Genomic DNA, 15476 nt, shown 5'->3' with positions numbered 1-15476 from the left:
GACTCTTAATGGTTGTCAAAATGGAATCTTTATATTTAATTACGTTTTTCATTCCCTCCACCTCACTAGAATGTGAATCCCTCAAAGGCAATGACTATGTCTTGTTTTCATTATATGCTCAACAACTAACTTCTATAGGATTGGTTTAAGGATTAGAAACAACCTATCTGCAACATTTAGCTTAGTGTGTAGCTTGTAGTTTAATACGTAATAGTTATAATTATTATTGCTAATAATAATATTTTTCAGAAACATAGGTTACTTAGATTAACCGAATGACTTTCCCAGCCATTAATATCCCTTCTTAATGTATATTAGTGGACATTTTATCCATCTTAGGTGTTCTAGAAAAAGGGAAAATGCAAAAGAACATTGATAGGACCCACACCCCTATAGATGATAGACATATGTCTTTCCTGGAAGTATGATAACATAGTTTGTGGTACTGAACTGATCTGAGCTGCCTAGTGAGTCAGGCGTCCTATTTAGGTGTGTACATTAGGATAGATGGATGGATAAGCTTGTTTGTTCAGCAACAACAAACCAACCCCCATAAGCAGAGGGCAGAGAAAGGCAGAAGAAAGAGGCAGGCCACTCCAGGTTGGTAGTTGGCAGTTTTAATAGGCAGAGAGTACTTACTTACGAGGCTTGTCTTGGGTGGCAGCAATGGGTCTCCCCACCTGCCCACCGAATCTTAAACATTTGTAAAGAGGCCTTAGTTAGGTTCAGTAAGGTATACCTTGCAGGTGTTTTCAACAGCAACATCACTATCTCAAGGGTACCACATCATTGTCTAAGACTATGTCTAAGTCTATGTCCTTGGAACTGCCTCTGGGAGCAAGAAAAGCAGAGGTCCTATTCCAAGGGTGGGTGGAGGTGAGGAGCCCCCCCCAATTGCCCAGGTCCAGTTCACAGGTCAACCAACGGTCACTTCCTTTCAATGACCTTCCCCAACACTCAGAGTAAATAAGATGTTAAATATATGAAAGAATTAGTAAAAGATATTAGATAATAAGAGGTGACTATCATAATCATTCTGACGTTTTATTTTTATTTGCATAATAATTGCACCTCTACAATATTCAAGTGCTCTTTCTTTGTTTCTTATAGCTATTGGATGAACTCCCAATGATTTACAGCTGTTGTATATTTGTGTACTGCATGTAAGTACTTAACGTTTAAAATTCAGTTGTTTGATATATTTTAAAATTCGTATTCACTTCATACTGAATTAAGTAATATAGTTAACCCTGTTATATTACTGGGAGGTTGTAATAGTGTAAAAGGTTCTAACTTCTGTGATCTTCATGTAAAGTATAATATCTGGGAAGTTATAATAATGTTGTTTATTAACTTTTATGATCTCATAAAAGTTTAGATAGACTCTTACTTAAATTTGACTTAAATAGTCTGCCTTTCCTTGAGTTATGAATGTATGCAAATTTATTTTTTTAGTGTTTATTTATTTTTGAGAGAGAGAGAGATAAACAGAGTGTGGGCAGGGAAGGAAGAGAGAGAGAGGGGGAGACAGAGAATCAATCCGAAGCAAGCTCCAGGCTCTGAGCTGTCAGCACAGAGCCTGACGCAGGGCCTTAACTCACAAACCGCAAGATCATGACCTGAACCGAAGTTGGACATTTAACTGGCTGAGCCACCCAGGCGCCCGTACAAATTTATTTTTATTTAAAAAAGTTTTAAGTTTATTAGAGAGCACGGGGGAGGGGCAGAGAGAGAGAGAATCCTAAGCAGGCTTCATGCTGAGAGTATGGAACTCCATCTCATGGACCCGTGAGATCATGACCAGAGCCAAAATCAAGAGTCAGACGCATAACCAACTGAGCCACCCAGGCACCCTGATTGTATACAAATTAGGTAAAAATTTTATATAGTGTGCCATAAAAATAATATTTATGTCCTTTGTACCTGTAATTGTGCTAGGCAGTGTAAAAGCCATCTCTAATTTTCTCAGTTGTGCAAGGTAACTTGGTATTATCCTCATTTTTTTTTTTCATCGTTTATTTATTTTTGGGACAGAGAGAGACACAGCATGAACGGGGGAGGGGCAGCGAGAGAGGGAGACACAGAATCGGAAGCAGGCTCCAGGCTCTGAGCCATCAGCCCAGAGCCTGACGCGGGGCTCGAACTCCCGGACCGCGAGATCGTGACCTGGCTGAAGTCGGACGCTTAACCGACTGCGCCACCCAGGCGCCCCATTATCCTCATTTTATAGATGATGAAGTAAAGCACAGATTTAGTAACTTTTCTAAGGACGTAAGCCGAGCTTCTGCTTAGGTGACTTGCCTAAGCTGTGTAGTTGTAAGTGTCCGAGTTGGAAATTGAACTACAAGTTTAATAACCTTGCCTTCTAAGTATGCCTTCAGTTCCCTAGCACTAGTACTTAAAACTTCTCTAAAGCCTTATGTGATGTGTTACCTGGTTCTTTTCGATGTGATCATCATTGCTAGCTCAAGAATATTTTCTTCTAAAGATAACTAAAAATCAGAATCATTTGCGAAAATATATTATTAAAAAGAGCTCATCTGAATTTTTTTCTGTAAAGGGACAGATAGTAATTATTTTAGGTTTTGTGGGCCTGTGGTCTCTGTTGATCTTCATCTCTGCTTGTGTAGTGTTGAAGCTACAGGCACCCCGATAATAGGTAGACAAATGCTCGTGACTGTGTTATTTACCCAAAAAGAGCTTGAGCCTTTGGGCGGTAGTTTGCTGCTCCTGATCTAGAAAAACACCTTCAGGTGAGCTTTTTTTAATAAGTCATCAAGTAACAGAACTTAAAGGTAAAAGAGATCTTAGAAATAATGTGGGCCAGGGCTGCCTGGGTGGCTCAGTTGATTAAGTGAGCCTAGTGATTAGACACATGAGAAAAAGATTTTATCCCTGCACATGAGTTGTTCACAATCTGGTTGAGGAGACTGGTAAAAGAAACCATTATAATACAGTGATATTTTCTGTAATAGCGTGCCTTAGTCAGAATGGCTCACAAGATTTAGAAACCTACCCAAGCTGGCTTGAGTTCAGAGAGATTTATTTATTTTAGGGATATGAGGAAATAGATGAAACATAATAGCAGGAAGTATAGCCTGGCTACAACTCAAGGGCAGATTCTGTCTCCCGCTCTTCTCCCCATTCCTTCTTCGCATGGTCTCAAGTCTTTGAATCTGCTTTATTTTTCTCTCCATGCAGATCACTTCTCTGCTCATTCATCTTCTTGTTCATTCAATTTAGGTGCCCAAATACGAGCATCAGATTTTCAATCCATAAGCCTTTATACTTGGATTCTGTACACTTAATTGATTCAGGCTCTGGCTCCCAAGTTTTCAGGAGAGAGCCTCTCATTGTTCCAATTTAAGCCAGGTGCCTACTCCTGATTCACCCAGCGTCTTGGCGGAAGTGCAAGTAGGCAGTGCAAATTCTCTAAGATGAGAGTTTGGGAGGAAATGGGGGCATCGCTGGATCCAGAGATGTGTATACAAGCGTTAAAACAGCATTCTATTTGTTTTCCTAGTTACATATTCTAAAACAAGTTTCTTTCTCTATTTTTTTAAAGGTTTGAATGTTTCAAGATGAAGAACTCTGTAAACTACCATCTGCTTTTTATCTTAGTTCTTTTCAGTTTAATAGTAACCACAGTAAGTCATATTTTGTTTCTAAGAGATTAAACATGTGAACCAGCCATGTGCGGAGTTTGGCACATTTTACTTCTAGTGTTTGCTTCATGCTGTTCAAACTGAAATGTTTCTGCACAAAACTCACAGATACTGTTTCTTTATCTCCTGTTTAGGTGTTATTTCTCAACAAAAAGTTGAAACAACTTTTTAAAAATCTGTTTGTTTGTTTATTTATTTGAAGGGAGAAAAAGTCAAAGGGCAAATATTTAGTAGCAATGGGGAAAGAATTAACTTTTTTTCATGGATGGACATAGTACCTCCTGTTTGTTAAAAGAAAGTGATTGATTCTGCTCTGTTGGGCCTACTGTGACTACTTTAATGGTTAACCTTTTCCTGATAATGAGTTCGTGGTCACTTCTCATCCTATCCTAGTGCTTTTTTCCCTCAAGTAAAGTGCATTTTGTATTAAGAGATAATTCATTTCAACAAATGCGAATTGCAAACCTATCATATCAAGCAGTAGAAAATACAAAGACTGCGAAGAAGCAGTTGCTATGCTTAAGGAATACATTCAAGTAGAGAAATCAAAGATGTAAGCACAGAATTGCATCAAAAGGTGATGATTACAATAATAATGGTAAGAACTAGTTAAATGATGAGAAGACACATGAATGAAAATTACTTGGGTTTGTCAAGGAAAGCTCCTTTCAACTGGCTTTTAACTGATGGTTAAGAGTTTGCCAGGCCCCTGGGGCAAGAATGTGATGAAGTATTTCTAAATAGACTGTTACATTGTCCCTAGGCATAGAACCTTGGAACATAATAAACTATCATTTTTAAGCACTTACTATGTGCCAGATACTACACTGAGTACTTCATTTTCTGATTAAATCATTACTACGAGCAGAAACGGGAGAGATTTAATGTGGCTAGAATATATGTTAAGTGGTGATGAGTGAATGAGTCTAGTTAATGAGATAAATGTCAGATTATAAAGACCCTTGTATATACTGGGATTTTTATCTTCAAGGTAATTTGAAGCCATCAACTGATCCATAGCTGAGGAAGAACATGGTTAGTTAGAAAGATGACTGATTTTAGGGGATGGATTAGAGGAATATGAGGCTAGACTCAGGGACTTTTGCATTTGCTTAGGCAAAATATGAGACTCCGACTGAAGTAAAATAGGTGTGGGGATGAAAAGAAGCTGTCATAGGGGCACCTGGCTGGCTCAGTCAGTGAAGCTGCGTTACTCTTGATCTCTGGATTGTCGGTTTGAGCCCTACGTTGGGTGTAGAGATTACTTAAAAAAATAAAATCTTAAAAAAAAAAAGACGCTGTCATAAATAACAATCCATAAGACTTGTGACCCACTAAGTAGAGGGTGTGGGTATGGAGTAAAAAGAAGGAATTGTCTAGAATGATGCCTCTGTTTACAGCCTGGCCATCGTGGTACATAATAGGTTCTTAACCAAGATGGAAAACTTCAAGGAAGAGCAGATTTTGCAGGAAAGATAATGAGTAGGTTTGTGTCACAGAGTAGAGGTAGATAAATTCAATTTGGAATGTGTTGAGATTGAGATGCCTGATGTTAATGACACCTGAGGCTTATTAACAGGTAGGCTGAGCTAAAGATGTGGGTTTGAGAATTGTCAGGGTATGGGAGGTACTAGAAATGCGAGAACAGATAAACTGGCACAGATAGCATGAACCATTAAAATTACCAAAGATGCGACCCTATGGAACACTTTTTTTTTTTTTGACAGAGATAAACAAGAGTATACATTTATGATACTTTACCCTAAAAGTTCTAAAAGTTACAGTTGATTTGTCTATTTGACATTCACATCCTGTCACTATGCAAACTTTCATAATGCCTAAGGATTTCAATGAGTCAACACTTTAAAAATAAAAGTTATATACATTCAAGGTGTACAGCATGATGATTTGATATGCGTAGTGAAATGATTACTATAGGCAAACTAATTAACATAGCTTCTCACATAGTTGCCGTGTGTGTGTGTGTGTGTGTGTGTGTGTGTGTGTGTGAGAGAGAGAGAGAGAGAGAGAGAGAGAGAGAGAGAGAGAAGACCACCTGAAATCTGTTTTCTTAGCAAAGTGCCAGTATTCAGCCCAGTATTAGGTATAAACACCATGCTGTACATGGGAACACTGCCATTTGAGGGTCAGGTAGGAGAAATGGAGCCAGCAAAGGAAACTGAGAACAAGGAGTCAGAAACGTAGGCAAACTAGAGAGCCTAATATCACAAAGTATGAAGAGATTTCCAGAAGGAGTAACAGTATTAGTTGCCACTGAGAGGTTGAGTAAAATAAGATTGAAGTTTGACCCATAAAAATTTCAACTAAAAGACCAAGTAACCATAATAAGCATACTGTCAGCAATAGATTGATGGAGGCAGAAGTTAGATTATCAGTGAGCTGAGAAGGTGAATAGAAGGTTGAAAGAACAGATACACTGTTTTCTTATGCTTCTACACTGCCCTGCATTGTCCTTGCATAAACTACATACTCCTTGATTGTGAGAAAATCCTAGTGTTTCAGAGATGAAAGGAAATCTTGTTGTTGTAAAAAAGAAGAGAACAAAGTCCAGAGAGTGTTAATGACTTACTTGTCTGGCCAGCCAAGTTCATACGGAAAATTGGTGGCAGAGTTAAGACTGGACCACTTTCTTTTTTTTTTTTTTTTTAATTTTTTTTTTAATGTTTATTTATTTTTGAGAGAGAGAGAGAGAGAGACAGAGCACGAGCAGGGGAGGAGCAGAGAGAAAGGGAGACACAGAATCTGAAACAGGCTCCAGGCTCTGAGCTGTCAGCACAGAGACCGATGCGGGGCTCGAAGTCACAAACCGTGAGATCATGACCTGAGCTGAAGCCGGACGCTCAGCCGAGTGAACCACCCAGGTGCCCCAAGACTGGACCACTTTCTAAGTTCGGTGGTTGGAAATACAGGCTTGGGAGTCGGTTAGATCTAAATTTGAACGAACATTTAACTGGGAACCTTGGGCAAGTCACTTGGCACATCACAGGCCAAACTTGGGCATTAGTTTTCCTTGTCTGTTCGATGAAGATAATAATAGCGTACATTTCATATAGGAAAATTAATACTTGGCACATAGTAAGGACTCCATAATTCTTTTGCCTTAAAAAAAGTCTTAAAGGGCATGCCCTTTTGCATTTCATTTATTAATAACAATGAGAATATGAAGCTATACAAAGGAAAATTAATATTTTGACAACACATTTCAGAGATGAAAAGCATTCTTCCTTACTGAGTTTAGAGTTACAGATAGATAGTGTCTCATACACATCTTCCTACTAAAGCTGTATGGGAAAAGAAATAAATCTGCTGTTAAATAATCTGCTGTTATTGTAGTGAGGGTAGGAACTTCCTACAGGAATAAGAAATTTTGTAGCCAAATTGTAAAATTACATAAAATTTTGTGAGATCAGCACTATATTAAATGAGGATATAGAGATATCTGCCAAAGAGATATCTGTCAAAGAGATTATTGCCTTGTAGGGGAGAGAAACAAACCAACAAATTACATGATGTTTACACATGGTCAGTGAGGGCCTGAAGGAGGGTGAGTGGCAGCTTCTGCTGAGTGGAGAAGGACCCAGAAAAGACTTCAAGAAAGAGGGACGGTTTGAGCTGAATCTTGGAAGATGAAAGTTTGCGAGCCGGGGAGGATTTGTGAACGAAGTAAAGAGCAGCATGTTTAAAGATCTGGAAGTATTGAAGTAGCACATTTGGGGAAGCACTGTACTTTTTGGAGCCTAGGATGAAATAGGGACAAGAGGAGAGCAATGAAGCCGAACAGAAAGTCAGGAGTGAGATCATGGAAGGCTTTGAAATTTGGACTTGTCTCGTAAGTGATGGGAATCGTTCCAGGATTATGATTTGAATTTTGATTACTCTTTACCATGTCATTTTAAAGGCATACTCCTACAGGGCAGTAAATGCATGCTGAATCTTAAACAGGCATTGCACTTAATCACCCACATGACACTGGAACCTAAAACTAGGGTTTGTGCAACTGGGAATGCATCTAGGTGGACGGGTTAGAGGCTTTGGAAGTAAAAGAAAGTAGAAGAAATTTGTTGTAAATGTATTCAGTTATTGAGCGTGCATTATATGCTGAACACTTTCACGTCTTTTAGCTTATTGTTCCCCACCACTGTTATTCCTATTACCCAGATAAGGAAAAAATGAGTCTTTTGGTTAAGTGAGTCCTTGCTCGAGGTATGTAGCAAGTCAGTGGCAGAGTCTGAAATTGAACTCCTGTCTTTAACTCCAGTGTTCTTTCTGTTGTAGAAAAAACTGTATTATAGGCATTGTCAGTAGACCCTCTTCAGCCCTTATGAGTAAACTGTGTGCATCTTTGCCCTTCCTTGATGCTGATGCAGAGGCCAAGAAGCCAGAGTAATCCAAAACAGCCTTGAAACATTTAGTTCACCGTGGTCAAACTAGCACTGGGGGAGACCCGCCAGTAGCTACTATCCCTTCTGTGGCATGCCACCTAATCTGACTGGTTTTACATGGCTGGAGTCCGATCTAAGTAACAGGACTAGGAGGCAGGGAGGTTTGGGATTTGCAGAATTACTGGAATAGGTTTTCTTCCCCCTCAGTAACGCACTTCATTCACATGTGTTTCTTTTAATATTTTGTAGGTTTACCTTAAGGTAAAGGAGCCTGTATTCCATCAGGTAAATTAAAAAACTATTAACACTTAATTGTTTAACAGTACTTGCCTGCATTTCGTTTCCTTTTCTGGTAAATTATATGCAGATATAATTTCTGAAAATAAAGTGGTAGATGTCCTATGAAAGTACTTAAAACAAACTCAAGTGCCTATAGGATACCAATGCCCAGACCCAGCTGGCTGTAGTCGGTAACGCAGGTGCAGTGTTCCTTATAAGCAGAAAAAAACCAGAGAGGATTTATACACATACACGTACAAAGTCCTTTTTATGACGCTATTTTCTAGAAAAGATAGACTGAAAATTCCTTGAATATTTTCCCCCTAATGCCTATTTTAATGAGTTTTTTGAGGTGGGAGGTTAATTTACATTGAGGAAAGCAAACACAGGAAACTTTGCTATAGGAAATAATGATTTAAGTGCATCCCGTAGTGGAACCAGAGTCAAATCAAGTAGTAGACCCTAAATAAAGAGGGCTCTTGTTAATTGAGTGCGACCATGTGCCTGGCACTATGCCCATTACTGCACAGACTCTAATCTTTCCAGCAGTTCTACGAATTAGGGATTATTATTCACATTTTAAGAGAAGTGAACTCAGAGATATTAAGAATTTGCCCAACAGTTACACAGTTTCTAAGGGACAGAGCCAGGATTGTGACCTAGATTTGTTTGACTCTTGTCACCATTCTTTTAAAAAGCCAGCAAACAAACAAACAATACATAAATAAGGACACGTTATCAGAAGCCTTGTAATTTTAGAATATTTTGTGCTTGTATAAAAAGGAAGTGTTCCTGTAACTTTTTAAACTTGAACTAGATAATAATCATCTAACTGAAATCTGTTTTTTGAAACAAATTCCAAAACCACATTATTGTGCCACATTATTTTTCTACAGACAAGCTGAAAGTAGGTGTTATAAGACAGGACATCTTCACTCTCCTGTTTGTTTGAGCTTAAAGTAGGTCATAATGGAATTGCCTCTTTATTTAGAAAGATTTATTGGCACAGCGTAAAGAATGAAGTTTATTTATAAGAAGACTTCGGCTTTTGTAAATTTCTTATTGGTCTTTATAAGAAAGAAAAAACATAGCCACAAAAAAATAAAATTCAGAAATTTGAGGTTAATTTTTGTAAGTTTATGACCATCCATTTTCCATTTTGTGTTTTAGATCTATTTTATACTATGGTTATGTAATAAAAGTATCAAACTATTTGTCTAACTTCCCATGCTGCAACTTTCATGTATTCTTTTCCCAGTAATAAATTTTTTTTCTCTATGGATAGTGGTATGTATGGATGTATGCTGATAGGGAGGGAGGCAGGATGAAAGCTTATAGTTCTGTGTTTTATCTCAGGCCTTCTCAGGAGAGAAGTAAAGAAGTAGAGGAATGCTAGGGTGAAATGGAGAAGTAGTCTGAAGGCAGAAGACATTCATCCAACAGATATCCACTGTGTACCTTCTCAGTGCCAAATACTGAGCTGGAAGTTGGAAATAGAGAGGCAATAGAACAAAAATTTGAAGATAAAGTCAGGCGGACCTGGATTTAAATCTGGTCTCTCCAATTACTAGCTGTATACACTGGACAAGTTACTTAACTTCTTTGAGCTTTGGTTTCCTCATTATTCCACAAATACTTTTTAAGTGCCTTCAATATGCCAGGTATGGTACTAGGTATAAGAGATACACTATTGAATAAAATAATAAGGTCCCTGCTCTTAAGAGCTCATTATACTGTGTCTCTAAAATTGGTATAATAATTTCCTAAGGTTGTCTGAGGATTAAATGAGCTAATACAAGGGTGCTCAGTTGGTAGAACATGCGACTCTTGATCTCTGGGTTGTAACTGAGCGCTGTGAGGGGTGTAGAGATTACTTAAAAATAAAATCTTTTTAAAAATAAATCAATAAAAAAATGAGATAATGTAGATCTCCTACCATGGGAAGTACTCAGTAAATGTTAATTAATATTAAGAAACCAAAGCAAATGAGACAGGGTCGCTGGTCTCAAGGAACTCGCTGGTCAGGAAGATAGGCTTGTAAAAAAATATTTATAGGGGCCTGGGTGGCTCAGTTGGTTAAGCGTCCGACTTCAGCTCAGGTCATGATCTCACGGTTTATGGGTTTGAGACTCGTGTTGGGCTCTAGGCTGACAGCTCAGAACCTGGAACCTGCTTTAGATTCAGTACCCCCTCTCTCTCTGCCCCTCCCCTGCTTGCACTCTGTCTTTCTCTGTCTCTCAAAACTAAACAAATGCTAAAAAAAAATTTTTAAACATTTATAGTATATACATCTTGTAATGTGTAAAAGCAGTGCTAAGCAGGGTGCAATCTGTCTGCTTGGGTGACTCAGAATAAGGCTATAAAATACATCTGTTACATATAGCTGAATGATTTCTTCCTCTTATATTGAAAAGCAAGATAGGGAAGAGGGCCCACTATATTTCCTGCTATTGGTAAAGCTTTATTTGAACAGGCCTTTGTCCCAAAGTCTAATCTAGAATATCCTATGCTGACCTGTTAAGTAATTAGAATTGATTTTCTTCTTTTTACGTGAGATCTGCACTCAACGTGGGACTTGAACTCACAATCTTGAGATCAAGAGTCACATGCTCTACCAAATCACCCAGCCAGGCACCCCAGAATTGATATTTTTTATTTATACTTAATGGCTTAAAAAAATCTATCCCTGATTAGTTTCTTGGTATCATTCTTAAGAAAAGAGAACTGCTTTTTCTGAGAAACTGTTTGTCAAAATTTGTAGAGTATCACTCATTCTTTCACATCATTGTTAATATGTACAGAGACTTAGAAAAATGGTTTTGAAATTTGTAATTGGAAAAATTGTTTTGGAATTTGTGACAAAATTTACAGTAAGTCTCAAGATCTTAAAAATAAATGGAAAAAGAGGGAAGAGAATAATGTTATCTAATCTAAAGGAGCTCTGGCTTGAGTGTTTGGAATCTCGATTTCTTACCACTTTGATGGCTTGAAGTTTGGAATCTTGTATTTTTTTTTAATGTTTGTTTATTTTTGAGAGAGAGAGAGAGAGAGAGAGAGAGAGAGAGACAAAGTGCAAGCAGGGGAGGGTCAGAGACAGAGAGAGGAAGACACAGAATCTGAAGCAGGATCCAGGCTCCAGCTGTCAGCACAGAGCCCGACGTGGGGTTCAAACCCACGAACCATGAAATCATGACCTTAGCCTAAGTCAGACACTTAACCGACTGAGTCAGAAATCTGACTCACCCAGGAATCTCAGATTTCTTAACACTTTTGTTATCCATGGATAAATTTCTTGTTGTGCCTATTCTTCAGTGTCTCATCTATAAAATGTTTAAGACAAGGAGAGGGATTATTTCACAAGGATAATATAAAAATAATATACAAGGAAAAGCATAAGGCAATATAATATGACACTAAAAATACATATGAAGAAGTAAGATGACACAGGAAAGTTTCTGTCTATGATAATCACAGAAAGCTTCTAAAAGGAGGTATTTGAGTAGGGCCTAGAGAGATCTGTGGGGTATACAATTAGAAGGAAAGAGTTAATAAACACTGTAAAAGTATCTGTCACAGCCAGGATGGTTATCTTGCTAACCAGATTAGCTTCCTTGAGGGAGAGAATACTGATAACAATTCTACTTACTGATTTAAATCCAAAGTGATCCAGACATCTCCAAAAGAGAGCCAAATGCTGTTTATTTAATTTGATGGCCTTGCAAAGGGTAATAATAAAATCATATGCCTGCCACATGCAGTAGAAATATTAATATATCTTAAGAAAACATTAGAAAAGTATACATGAAGGTAGATTAAAAGAACTTTTAAGTTAGTAAACCTTCTTTAAGCTAATTGATAAATCAGTAATTGAATATCTCAGATGAGATCTCCTCTGTTATCTCAAAGAGTACTATTGCTTAAAATCTTCCTGCCAAAGTAGATGTCTCCTAGAGATTATTTCTAGACTTGACATGTCAGTATTTTACTACCCTCCCTTCTGATTTGACCCTCAAGGTTTTTAAGAAACAACACACTATATAAACAGTTTGAAAAACAGGGACTTAAGCAGATAACTCAAGCAAATAACTGTTATTTACATTTTATTCTGTTATGTTTGTGCCATTTTATTACAAATTAGGAATGTAAGGAAATTCCAATGTAAGCACACTTGGAAAAGAAGCAAAAGAAGCTGACATTTTTGAGCGTCTGCTTTGTGCTGAGTATTATATATTCTTTCATACAGTTTATATAGACTTAACTACTATTATCTTAGTAAATATCAACAAACCTGTATAGAAGTTACCATCTTCATTTTATAGGTGAGGTAACCAAGAGTCAGAAAGGTTAAATGATTTGTCCAGTGTTTCTCACCTAGTTACTAGCAGAGCTGGAAATTGAACCCAGGTCTTTTTTTATTCCAAAGCCCATATTCCTTCCGTGGTATGATGATGACCCTGTAGCAGATTACTTTGGAATTCAATTTATTATCATAAAGATCCATTTTTTAAAAGAATGAAAATAATTTTAGGTGAAAATTACAAGGAGCAAACAAGTATGTATTCTATTTGTTTTTTATTTAAAAATAACTGATATTAGAATATGCATAGAAAAAAGTTGTGAAGGTCCTGTGTCTATCTCTAGCTGCAAGAGAGACTGAGAAATCAAGCTTATATAGCTGGACATATTGTCGACTGGATAAAATGTCTTCTGTAAAGACCAAAAAAAAAAAAAAAAAAAAAAAAAAGAACGGATACTGAGTAGGTACTAGCAAGGTCTGCCACAGATCCTAGGAGAAAGTCAGAATGTATGGGATAGACGTGCTTGTGGAAAGAAGAAAATTAATCTGGAAAAGCCCTCTTGCACTGCAAGAGTATAGTCTCTTCCTTATTCATTATTTGATGTCTTTAACATACTCTGAACAATCCATTCCCCTTGACTTCTGTATGGTGATGATTCATAAATCTGTTTCTTCAGCTCAGATACTTTCTTCTAAGATTTAGACCCAGATATCTAACTTCTGTTAGAGATCTCTACATGAATATATCACTGATACATCAGACTCTGAACCTATCTAGAAATGAAATCACCATTTTTCTCTCCGATATTTCTTCTCTTCTTGTAGTCCCTAACCCAAGGAGCAGTTTCACCATGGACCCTAACTGCTAAAGTCATAAACCAGGCCATCATTGACTTTCCCAACTCTTCCTAACTTCCATATCAAATTGATTATCAGTCTAAGCCCTAAATATCTCTTTAATCTGTCCATTTCTCTCCCATTCCCACTGATAGTACCTTGGTTCAGGTCCCATTACTCACCTAGGTTACTGTAGTACCTTGTCATTGGTTTCTTTTCTATCAGTCTTGTCTCCCTCTAATTCATTCTCCACCCAGCAAGAGGGATATCTTTCTAATACACAAGTGATCATGTTGCACTATTGCTGAAACTTCCATTGACTTCCCTTTACTTTTAAGATAAAGTTCAACTCTTTAACATGACCTGAAAAGCCAGTTTAAACCTCTGCTTACCTTTCTGACTTCATTTTTCCCACTCTTCATTCCAACAGCATATTCTAGACATCCTTACTTTCGTCCCCAAAATATAAGCTATGTCAGTTACTTTCCTCCAGCTTCTCTTAATAATATTTTGGTTATTATTGGGGCACCTGGGTGGCTCAGTCAGTTGAGCATCTGACTTCAGCTCAGGTCATGATCTCATGGCCCGGGAGTTTGAACCCCGTGTTGGGCTCCGTGCTAACAGCTCAGAGCCTGGAGCCTGCTTCAGATTCTGTGTCTCCCTCTCTCTTTCCCCCCTCCCCCACTCATGCTCTGTCTCTGACTCAAAATTAAATAATATTTTGGTTATTATTAATGATGCTTCTACTAATGCTTCAATTATAAAATGAAAAATCATATCCTCCATAAAAGTCCTTTTGATCTGCCTAAGTCTAGATTAGGTGGCTTTTATAAGTACTTACAAAATACTCTGTATAGCTCTTGTCACGGAGTTAAATACTATATTTTTAATTGCCTGATTACTTATCTCTTTTCACACCAGATTGTGTGAGAGCATTTGCTGTGAGGGCAGGGATTGATGCCTTTCTGGTTCACCATTAGAGCACCATGGCTGCAGTTACAGATTCAAGCTGGCAGACAGCCTCTAATCGGCTTTAATTTAATGCTGTGTTTATTTAGCTCTATAGAGGGATACAAGGTGGAAAATATAGCAAATATAACATTTTCATCTCATCAAGAGATCCAGAGCTACTTATATACAGATTCTTTTTGCCCTTTCATCCACCTAAGTTATGCACAGCTGCCAGGGATGAGAGCTAAGTGTAGTGGAGGGCATTGTAACACATGGAAGCTACAGCCCCTTTTGCTTACCATCCTTTTTTTTTTTAATTTAAAAAATTTTTCTTTCTTTCTTTCTTTTTTTTTTTTCTTTTTAGAGCTCAAGCAGGGTAGAGGGGAGGAGGGAGGGAGGGAGGGAGAGAGAGAGAGAGAGAGAGAGAGAGAGAAAGAGAATCTTAAGCAGGCTCCACGCTCAGTGCAGAGCCCCACACAGGGCTCAATCCCACCACCCTGAGATCATGACCTGAGCCAAGATCAAGAGTTGGACCTGGCACCCTTCCTACCATTCTTTATGATGAGCACCTTTCATACTGTTCTCATGCAGACAACAAGCCTCCAACCTAGGTGCAATCCTTCACAACTGAAGCAAACATAACATTTTCATTTATCTTAACTGTTGTATTCAAGGATGGGAGACTGAGGTCATTCTCAACCAGGCCTACATCAGTCAATGCTTGATATTAACCCTTTACTCCACACCATTATATCCCCATGGTCTAGTACAATGCTCAATAAATATTTGTTGTCTTCTACTATTGTAGAGAGACCATAAGTAATAGGCAGAAGTCATAGCAAGGCCTTATAAAAGAGTCCACCTGAAATATCAAGATGTGGAAGGGTTGAAAGTGAAAGTATGGAAAAGTATGTACCATACAAACACTAAGCATAATTGTGTTATATATATGTGGTATAGTTTTGTTATAAGACAAAACAGACTTTAAGGAAAAAGCACTTCTATTATTAAGAAGAGATTACTAATAAATATTAAAAATATTCA

The 15476-nt window shown here is 37.8% G+C and overlaps 1 protein-coding gene across 3 annotated transcripts in view; it reads left to right on the top strand.

The window, feature by feature from the left end:
* ACER3 (alkaline ceramidase 3) overlaps positions 1-15476 on the top strand; it is a 171240-nt gene that overhangs the window by 114231 nt on the left and 41533 nt on the right. For all 3 annotated transcript variants that reach the window (XM_045483902.1, XM_045483903.1, XM_045483904.1), the window contains 3 exons: positions 1111-1163; positions 3566-3647; positions 8318-8353. In XM_045483902.1, coding sequence (XP_045339858.1) covers positions 1111-1163; positions 3566-3647; positions 8318-8353 — 171 coding nt within the window. The remainder of the gene's footprint in view (positions 1-1110; positions 1164-3565; positions 3648-8317; positions 8354-15476) is intronic.

This window comes from Leopardus geoffroyi, chromosome D1 (genome assembly GCF_018350155.1).
Source record: "Leopardus geoffroyi isolate Oge1 chromosome D1, O.geoffroyi_Oge1_pat1.0, whole genome shotgun sequence".
Lineage (NCBI taxonomy): Eukaryota > Metazoa > Chordata > Mammalia > Carnivora > Felidae > Leopardus > Leopardus geoffroyi.
This window is presented reverse-complemented; position numbering and strand designations above follow the sequence as displayed.